The sequence below is a fragment of the Neoarius graeffei genome, chromosome 6 (assembly GCF_027579695.1).
Source record: "Neoarius graeffei isolate fNeoGra1 chromosome 6, fNeoGra1.pri, whole genome shotgun sequence".
Classification (NCBI taxonomy): domain Eukaryota; kingdom Metazoa; phylum Chordata; class Actinopteri; order Siluriformes; family Ariidae; genus Neoarius; species Neoarius graeffei.
The window spans coordinates 91,642,349-91,653,150 of NC_083574.1; the positions used below are offsets into that span (position 1 = coordinate 91,642,349).

A 10,802-nucleotide genomic window follows, 5' to 3' on the forward strand; every position below is an offset into this window, starting at 1 on the left:
TCTATCAAAGTCTGATCTTCACAACACATATTTGTGGAAGTGTATCATGGCATGAACAAAGGAGATTTCTGAGGACCTCAGAAAAAGCATTGTTGATGCTCATCAGGCTGGAAAAGGTTACAAAACCATCTCTAAAGAGTTTGGACTCCACCAGTCCACAGTCAGACAGATTGTGTACAAATGGAGGAAATTCAAGACCATTGTTACCCTCCCCAGGAGTGGTTGACCCACAAAGATCACTCCAAGAGCAAGGCATGTAATAGTCAACAAGGTCACAAAGGACCCCAGGGTAACTTCTAAGCAACTGATGGCCTCTCTCACATTGGCTAATGTTAATGTTCATGAGTCCACCATCAGGAGAACACTGAATAACAATGGTGTGCATGGCAGGGTTGCAAGGAGAAAGCCATTGCTTTCCAAAAAGAACATTGCTGCTCGTCTGCAGTCTGTTAAAGATTGCATGGACAAGCCAGAAAGCTACTGGAAAAAAAGTTTTGTGGACAGATGAGACCAAAATATAACACTTTGGTTGAAATGAGAAGCATTATGTTTGGAAAAAGGAAAACACTGCATTCCAGCATCAGAACCTTGTCCCATCTGTGAAACATGGTGGTGGTGGTATCATGGTTTGTGCCTGTTTTGCTGCATCTGGGCCAGGACAGCTTGCCATCATTGATGGAACAATGAATTCTGAATTATACCAGCAAGTTCTAAAGGAAAATGTCAGGACATCTGTCCATGAACTGAATCTCAAGAGAAGGTGAGTGACCCTAAACACACAAGTTGCTCTACCAAAGAATGGTTCAAGAAGAATAAAGTTAATGTTTTGGAATGGCCAAGTCAAAGTTCTGCACGGGCGCAGATAGAGGGTGGGATGGGTGGGATTCGTCCCACCCAGATTTAAATTCATCTCATTCAGTCCCCCCCACTTATAGGGAGGAAAAAATGTCTATGCTGTCTTTCTTTGCATAAGGCAAACCTCACGGAAAAATCAAAAGACTAATTACCATTCGGTTTATTGAGGTGCACAGCAGTACATACATAGTTGCAACAACTCACATAAAACAAAACAAAGACTGATATTCGGTTGGTTGAGCTGCGCAGACTGCACAGGTTGCGAGCTCGAGCTTGGTTGCTATTGTTACCCACAACAAGTTTGACAGGCATATCGGGGACAGCTCCTAGTTCAGGACCCCAACACGGCATGATGAAGGGTGCCAAACCGAAAAGGCAGAAAACGATTGCATCGTTTTTTCAAAAAACAACGACTGTAAGTAAACTATGCCTTACTTTATCATATCACCTTGCAATTTTTTGATAGTCTGTTCAAAGTAATGTCGTAGTGAAAGTAAAATCGTACGGAGTAGAGATGCTTTTCTGGTAGCCTCCTTCTTTCGGTGGTAGCCTGTAGATACAGTGCTCAGAAGGCAGTTTTGATGTTTAATCTGGCATTTCCTGCCATAATTTCAGCAAGCATATTGTTTCATAAGGAAACTTTGCGAAGAGTTGTTGACTGACTGCCGCTCACGCAACACACAGGCATAGTAAGAAAGTCAGGATGCACTGGTTTACACTTTACACAGACCTAAATGCAAAAGATAAATACAAAGGGTAGACAAAACAGTCAGCAGTCATCCAGAACACACACACACACACACATATTCAACCCACATGACTTCCTGTCGTGTCAGTGGTAAATAGCACATGAGAGCACCAGACATCACAGGTGTGCTCTATTCCTACTCTTTATTTATTAGTAGGCCTAAGCTAACGGTTGCAGGGCTGAAGGAGTGATGTTTTTTTTGTCTTAGCTGAGTAATGTCGCCGCCCTGAGGGCATCAGAGTATATTCCTCGCACAACACATGTTGGGGGTGGGGTTGGGGTTGGTTTGCTGGCAGCTTTGTCCCCCCCAGTTCAAAAAACGTATCTGCGCCCCTGAAGTCCTGACCTTAATTCAATCAGAATGCTTTGGAAAGACCTGAAGCGAGCAGTTCATGTGAGGAAACCCACCAACATCTCAGAATTGAAGCTGTTCTATATGAAGGAATGGGCTAAAATTCCTCCAAGCCGGTGTGCAGGACTGATCAACAGTTACCAGAAAAGTTTAGTTGCAGTCATTGCTGCACAAGGGGGTCACACCAGATACTGAAAGCAAAGGATCACATACTTTTGCCACTCACAGATATATAATATTGGCTCATTTTATTCAATAAATAAATGATCAAGTATAATATTGTTGTCTCATTTGTTTAACTGGGTTCTCTATATCTACTTTTAGGACTTGTTAGAAAATCTGATGATGTCTTAGGTCATATTTATGCAGAAATATAAAAAAAGATTCTCAAGGGTTCACAAACTTTCAACCACCACTGTATGCACGTGGAAGTGTAGGGATGTCCCTTAATCTATGTCATTTCTGTTGCTGTTGCTCTCCTTGCTTTAACTGTTCCATACAGGCATATGGAAGGCCAGGGAGCTGCTCTCCCTACATCAAGGCTTTCCACATAGGCATGTGGAAGGGCAGAGAGGTCCCATATTCTGGCCTTAATCAATGTCATCCATGTCACTGATGCCTTCTCTGTTCTGTACCCCAGGGGACGGGGGGTTGTTGTGGCTTTCCCTGCTTTAGCCTTTCCATGGTAGGGCAGGGAGTGTGCTCTCCCTGCCCCAAGGCTTTCCACGTATGCACATGCAAGGGCAGGGAGGTCCCAGAACAGAGCCACCTTCCAAATACAACTTGTTGCAAATATTGGAATGCAAATAATGTTCTTTGATGAAAATGGTTCTGACAGAATCTCAGATGACCTGGAGTTGTACAACATGCTTTAATACAAAATAAGGTATTACAGAGACAAATAAATTCTATGTGAAAAAAACAAGCTTTCTCACCATATTGCATAGCATAGACCTGCTTATACATATTCATAAGTTTATCTATTCATTTTCCATTCAGAAAACTACCACCACTGCACTGGAGCCAACTTCTCACATACCTTTCACATAGATGTTTTACTTCCAATAACTGATCTTTAGCAGAACATGTAGTATCTCTCACCCACTAAATATCTGAACCTGTGATTGGCCTGTAAAAATGTGAACAGCTCCTGGATGAATTCTTGGGCATGGGTGTTCTTGCTTTGGGTGTATGGCAGACTGGAATACTCTGCTTTATAATATAATTTAAAGTCATGCCATCTGGTTTCATAGGTACCTGACAGCTATACATACAGGAGGATATCTACACAATGGGCAGGAAAGAAGGTTGGAAGGAAGAAAACAATAATTTGAGCACTGAAAAGACTTGGAGACTATACACATCACATCACATTATCTCTAGCCGCTTTATCCTTCTACAGGGTCGCAGGCAAGCTGGAGCCTATCCCAGCTGACTACGGGCGAAAGGCGGGGTACACCCTGGACAAGTCGCCAGGTCATCACAGGGCTGACACATAGACACAGACAACCATTCACACTCACATTCACACCTATGGTCAATTTAGAGTCACCAGTTAACCTAACCTGCATGTCTTTGGACTGTGGGGGAAACCGGAGCACCCGGAGGAAACCCACGCGGACACGGGGAGAACATGCAAACTCCGCACAGAAAGGCCCTCGCCGGCCCCGGGGCTCGAACCCAGGACCTTCTTGCTGTGAGGCGACAGCGCTAACCACTACACCACCGTGCCGCCCCAACTATACACATTATTAAAGAAATTAGTGGTGGTAGATACTACAACTTCAAACAAACAAGAAAAAATATAAATAAATAAATAAATAAATAAATGTTAGTATATTACTCACATTAGATTAAAACTAATACATTGACATGAAATCACATAATAGTGGCCACAATTTGTGTGAGTGATACAGTGTGTTTCAAGTTTTACAACAGATGTGAACACAGGTCCAATATTGCCATCTGCAGGATCTGATACTGAGAGTCACAGGCAAAAAATAAATAAATAAATAAATAAATAAAAATTTCAAGATAAGTAGATGTGTGACATATTTATACCCTTTTGAAGTGATATACATACACAATCTATGTGACAAGGCTCATGACAGGTGGAAAGAGATAGCATCATTCCATGTGCTGGACACCCTGCATTGTTTACAAATCAAAAACTGATTTTAAGGGATGAGTTGATGTAAAATAATAATAATAATAATAATAATAATACAAACTATGTGACATGACACTCATCTCTATCTTTCTCTCCTCTGCCCTATTTGACCTCTCCAGACTGATAATAGTTGCCATTCTCTGGTCTTGGATGAGGCTCAAAGGTGACTATGCCATTATTATTGTTGTACCAAGACTATGGAAAGGTTTGCCCATTTTAATAAAAATTTATTGTCTAATTTATTCTCTGAGGCATATGCATTCTAAGATCGACAGCATCGGTCTTCAAACTGCAAAGAACTGGTGTAAGTTGTTCCATTCGTTAAATTTGTCCAAATTATGTCGAGTATTTGCTTGGTATGGTATGACAACATGCAGCCACACTGATGCTAACAGACAAGGCAGAAGACCTCTGGTCAATAGCATTTAGTTATTTTATCTTCTTCTCTCTTGTGATTGTCACCAGTGGTGCATTCAAATTCAGACCAATCATATTATATCACATGTACATTATTTTCCTTTTCCTCTAATCCCTTTGCTCTTTTAGGCTCTACATTTTAATGGGCTAAACAGTCCTATAGCTTTTAATATTGGAGAAAATTAATAATAATACATTTGGGTGAAACTGTGATGGCTTGGCGACTTGTCCAGGGTGTACCCTGCCTCTCGCCCATAGTCAGCTGGGATAGGCTCCAGCTTGCCTGTACAGGATAAGCGGCGACAGATAATGGATGGATGGATTTGGGTGGAAACTGTAAAAGTTTCTTAGGTCACTAAGATTTACCAAGTAGTCTAGATGACTCATGTATGAGCAGAAATTGTAGTGTTTTGGGAGGATGATATTATGCAACATAATATAGTGAATCTGGCCAATATCATCATGTCTTGTGTCTGTAAAGTGATAGGTCCTGCTTTATTTTTATCTGGATAATCAGTGAAGAGAATGTAAATATGTTCATAGAGAATAATGACTGGAGGAAAAAAAAAAACAGTATTTCTGAAGAATTCATCTTCATTCAAGCATAGAGGAGCATTATCGCTACCATGGTAAAAAATAGTTAACCAACCCAAAGTTAAATTACAGGCTGTCTCTATTAATTCTTCTGAAGGTATCAGCTCAGAAGCCCTTTATTGTCACTAGTCACATGTACCAGCAAAATTAGCCATCAACCTGTCCGTACCTATACAACATACAATTGACATAGGGTAGACAGGACAGGAAGACAGGGATAAAGATAAAAAGGAAACACAACATGAGGAGAGATAAGGAAAAAAAAGAACCCCCCCACTATGCTCCTGTCAGCAGTACAGTGTGGGAACATTAAAAAAAAAACTTTGCATAAGCACAACTACAACACAGGTACACTTTAAACACGGGACTTGAGGGGGGGAATCAGGGGTAAGTGGTAAGGGGGGGAGGAGAGGAGGTAATCCAGTGCAAGCAAGCAGCCATCCGCTCCTGCAGCCATGCGCTGGTCACGCACCCACTTGTCACACTGGGGGTAAAAATGGCGACCGCGGAGAGTTAGAGAGGAATTCGAAAAATGAGAGTATCTCCCGGCATTGACCTTCAGGGGGAAATGTTTCACAGCAACGGCCTACAAGGCCGGTTTTGTCTCAGGGCGCCGAATGTCGATAAGATATGAATTGTTTGATCTTTCCAGACGCAGTCTTTGCACGTCCTCACCGCTCGTCCATATCTGTCCATTCTATTCAAATTGATCTCCGAAAAACGTATTCCTTGCAAAACTGAAAGCTGCTCCGAGATAACAACCATTTTGTGGTTAAAGTTCTGAATGTGGTACTTGATAAAGTACACTGTAGACAGAGCATAATACTTATAACACAAATATTAAATAATATTAAAAAATAATAAATTCCTTACCAATAACAAACAACAGAATCCCTGTTAGTAAGTAGACAAATAACAAAAAACAAACCATGTGAAATAAATATGCATGCAGGTTTCCTAAGGTTAAAATTATGGTCACTAATATACAGCATATTTATCTTCAGTATGAAAAAAAAATATAAATATTAAAATGATCAACCATTATATAAATTACATATAACCATATCAGTCATATATGCATAAAAACAATATGATGTCACAATTTCCACAGAGGCCCACATGACTTCAAAGCTATATAAAATGATATTTACCATGGAAAGAGAAGGAGCGAGAGAGAAGTAGAGAGAGAGAAAGATGTGGCCTATTTCACATCTGTATCTGTGTCTCATCTGGAGCTTATTATTGGCCCTTTCATTTTCCACATTATTAGTCACTGGCTTGGACCTTGGCTCAGGATACTGTCAGCTCCAGGGCCACTTCAGGCTAAATGGGATGCACCGGGATGGAGACCTTGTTCTGGGAGGCCTATTTGAGGTCCACTTTCTTACTGTATTTCCAGATTTGAGCTTTGCAAGTGAGCCGGAACAACCCTATTGTGAACAGTGAGTGGGTTCAGCAAAGGATAATAATGAGAAAAAGTGCAAATGTGGAACAGCTTGGATCGGCTCCAGGTTCCCCTGTGACTGTGACAGATAAGCAGTATAGATAATGGAAGGATAAATGGATGGATGGAATTCATTCATTAAGATGATAAAATGTTTAAAATTACTGATCTGTTGCCAAAAGGAATTGTTGTGCACTTTCATAAACTTAATGTGTACATTTCTATGAGCCATACTTTGCGTGTACATGTAAAAATAGCACAGCAGGATTACAAATTGATTCAACACACCCATTATTACTCGTTCACTCACATGATCTGTCTCTTTGTCTGTGATATTGCAACAGGTTTGACATGGCACGCTTCCAAATGGCAATGACTATGGCTTTTGCTATTGATGAGATCAACCGAAATCCCAACCTGCTTCCAAACATCACACTGGGCTACCGTCTGTATGACAATTGTGTGAAGCTTGCTGTTGCATTTCGGGCAGCAACAGCCCTGATCAGTGGAACTGATGAAATTGCCTCTGGCCTGAACTGCACCAGTTCTCCCCCGGTGATTGGAATAGTGGGGGACCCGGGTTCCACTCACTCTATAGCTATTTCTGGTGTGCTGGGGTTGTTTCGAGTGCCCATGGTACAGATTAAGGGAAAGTTCAGATGGATTTGAAGAAATTGAGGAAAAATGTAGCATGTGTTCATATCGATTTAATTTTCTTTGTAGTAAAACATGGCAATAATATTCTAATGATTATGAAGTCATTCTTCATTCAGCATCTCATGTCCTATTTTTTTGTCATTTTATCTTTCTTTTTATTTATTTGTTTGTTTATGTATTTTATATGCATTCCCTATCCCTGACTGCTTCTTCTTTCTCTAACACTTTCCACCAGGTGAGCTACTATGCCACTTGCTCCTGTCTCAGTGACCGGAATCAGTTCCCCTCATTTTTCAGGACAATCCCCAGTGATGCCTTCCAGGTGCGTGCCATCATCCAAATCCTGAAGCACTTTGGTTGGACCTGGGTGGGCCTAGTATACAGCAATGATGACTATGGTATCTATGCTGCCCAGTCCTTCCACCAGGATGTTCAAGAACAGCTGGGTGGCTGTGTGGCTTACTCTGAGATGCTGCCAAGTGACAACAACCACAGAGATGTGGAGCACATTGTTAAAGTGATCAAAACCTCCACAGCCAAGGTGGTGGTCGTGTTTTCTACTGATGCCTACTTGTTGCCATTAATGCATGGAGTATTTTTGAATAATGTCACTGGAAAGCAGTGGATTGCAAGTGAAGCCTGGGCTATTTCACCTGTCTTCCAAACACCGCGCCTGCTACCATTCCTTGGAGGAACTCTTGGCATTGCAATTCGTCGTGGAGAGATTCCAGAGCTTCAGGACTTCCTGCTTCGTCTGCGCCCTGACCTGCATCCTGCAAACAACATGGTGCAGCTCTTCTGGGAGGAGATGTTCAGCTGCAGGTTTGATTCAGATGGCATGCAGACTGCTGGGGAAGATGACATAATGTTGTGCACAGGGAATGAAGAGCTGAGCAGCACAAATACAGCATACAGTGACATGTCTGAACTAAGAGGTTCCTATAATGTATATAAAGCGGTTTATGCACTAGCTCATGCCCTGCATGACCTGACACAATGTCAGGAGGGCAGCGGGCCCTTTAGTGGTCACAGTTGTGCCAGAATATCCACCCTGCAGCCTTGGCAGGTGAAACTGAGGAATACACACATGCTTATTGAAGAATTGCACGAATACCACATGCATTGCAGTGAGAAGAACCATATGCATGCATACTTTTATGTGTATGGTTATGCAGCACAATCAGGAATTCCTCAACTTGTAGTTCTTTATTTATCTTGTATTTGAACATTATTTAATTATTTAAAATTCCCTATCATTTCAACACTAAAAATTCATTCTGTATAAAACTAATTTGTAATGCTGAATGTTTAAGGATTGGGAAATTAATTTATTCATTTATTTATAATTTTACACCACTGTGTGTGAAGCACTTTCCAAAAATTGATGAGTTTTGCCAGTCAAATGTTCTTGTTGATCAAAATGCATGATTAACATCTGCCCAATCTGCCTGTCATGTCTTTTCTAACCATTCATACAGGTTGTCCATTATCTACAGAGAGTGAATTTCACAACTGGCTTTGGGGACCATGTATCCTTTGACAAGAATGGTGATCCTTTGGCTATCTATGATATTATGAACTGGCAGCCAAACATGGATGGGTCAATCAAGGTCCACACAGTTGGTGTAGTGGATGAATCTGCACAGACAGGCCATATCCTTCTACTTAATGAAGATGCTTTGTTCTGGAACTTTGAGACAAAGAAAGTAAATCATATACACATAAATTATAAAGTGCATATACTGTGATGCTTATAGGTTAATTCACATTTGGAACACTGACAATTTTTCTTTTCCGTTAATCATGTCTTCTTTCTCATCAGTTAAATTTTTTTAACTCCGTGTCATGCTCTGCAATTCAACATCACCAAGAGTAAATGTGGAATAAAAATACAGCAGAAGTAATGCAGTGCTCAACTGATAAATCTGGACTCTCCATTCTTTAGCCACCCAGGTCGGTTTGCAGTGAAAGCTGCCCCCTGGGCACCAGAAGAGCCAGAAAAAAAGGCATGCCCATCTGTTGCTTTGACTGTTTGCCTTGTGCTGATGGAGAGATCAGCAACACAACAGGTGAAAATTTAGCTATTTATTTTAAAACGATTGAGCATCCCATTAAAGTTTGTGCTCTTTATTTTTGGATAATCTCTCATGCCTTTTTCTCCCTGTTTTTATTTCCCCTTCTTTCTCATTTAGATTCTAATGAATGCATTGCATGCCCTGATGTGTTCTGGTCCAGTCCAGAGAAAGACCATTGCATCCCAAAGGAGGTGGAGTTCCTGTCCTATGAAGAGCCACTGGGCATCTCCTTAACAACAGCTTCCCTGTTTGGCACCTGTGTCTGCACTGGGGTTCTGATTGTATTTGTGCATTACCGCCACACCCCTGTGGTCAGGGCCAACAACTCTGAGCTGAGTTTCCTTCTGCTCCTGTCACTCAAACTGTGCTTCTTGTGTGTGTTGCTTTTCATTGGGCAGCCTCAGTTGTGGACTTGCCAACTGAGGCATGTGGCATTTGGTATCAGCTTTGCATTGAGTATCTCCAGCATTCTGGTCAAAACCATGGTGGTTGTGGCTGTGTTTAAGTCCACTCGGCCAGAAGGCCATAATGCATTGAAGTGGTTTGGGGTGGTCCAACAGCGAGGTACAGTGCTGGTCCTCACAGTCCTCCAAGTGGTTATATGTACAGTCTGGCTGGTTACAGCATCTCCCACACCCCATAAAAACACTCACTACATCAGCTCAAAAATAGTCTATGAATGTGCCATGGGTTCTGTGGTTGGGTTTGCATCGCTATTAGGTTACATTGGCCTGCTGGCTGCTGTAAGCTTTCTTCTGGCCTTCTTAGCAAGGAACCTACCAGATAACTTTAACGAGGCCAAATTCATCACGTTTAGCATGCTGATATTCTGTGCTGTGTGGATTACTTTTGTGCCTGCATACGTCAGCTCTCCTGGGAAGTATTCTGTGGCTATAGAGATCTTTGCTATCTTGGCATCTAGTTTTGGGTTGCTGGTAGCCATATTTGCTCCAAAGTGCTATATTATACTCCTACACCCTGAGCGGAATACCAAAAAGGCCGTGATGGGCCGAGCACCACAAAATAAATAGCTACAAAATATTAATTGTTGAATAATTATACATTATTCACTTGTCTGGATAATAATATGCTTTCTAAAAAGATTGATGAATCATTATTTGTTTTATGTTGTATAAGATATATTGGAGCATGTTTTTTTCTTCCAAGCTCTTCGTAGTCTCTGGAGACCTAGATCTGCCAAAAAGAAGAATTAAATAATTTAAAAAATAAATAAAATAATAAACATTAATCAGAAAAAAATGTATTCTTATTTTTTTTTGAATGAAACATATAAAACATAGTCACCCATCATGCAAAAAGCACAAGAGATTTCTTCCTTGAAAGAGACTTCAATTTTGGTCATTTAAATAATAGATTCCATAAACAACTGCTTTAGGTTATACTCTTCACAAACATATAATTCAAACAAAAAGGGGAAATAGGAGATGTGCTGGGTTGTCAAATCTGATAAAGGATAAACACCCAATCCC

General features: G+C 41.0%; 1 protein-coding gene across 1 annotated transcript; it reads left to right on the plus strand.

Annotated features, from left to right (window-relative positions):
• The first annotated feature begins 6,369 nt into the window (after window positions 1-6,369).
• Window positions 6,370-10,343, plus strand: LOC132887563 (extracellular calcium-sensing receptor-like). Its single transcript, XM_060923030.1, has 6 exons — window positions 6,370-6,578; window positions 6,925-7,216; window positions 7,473-8,303; window positions 8,716-8,943; window positions 9,183-9,306; window positions 9,430-10,343. Exons 1-6 carry the CDS (start codon window positions 6,469-6,471, stop codon window positions 10,341-10,343), a joined length of 2,499 nt encoding a protein of 832 aa, XP_060779013.1. The 5' UTR covers window positions 6,370-6,468.
• The last annotated feature ends 459 nt before the right edge of the window (window positions 10,344-10,802 follow it).

Coding starts and splice junctions, on each gene's coding strand:
- LOC132887563 (XM_060923030.1), top strand. CDS start 6,469: ATGCACCGGGATGGAGACCTTGTTCTGGGAGGCCTATTTGAGGTCCAC. Junction 6,579..6,924: donor GAACAACCCTATTGTGAACA/GTGAGTGGGTTC, acceptor ATATTGCAACAG/GTTTGACATGGCACGCTTCC. Junction 9,307..9,429: donor AGAGATCAGCAACACAACAG/GTGAAAATTTAG, acceptor TTTCTCATTTAG/ATTCTAATGAATGCATTGCA.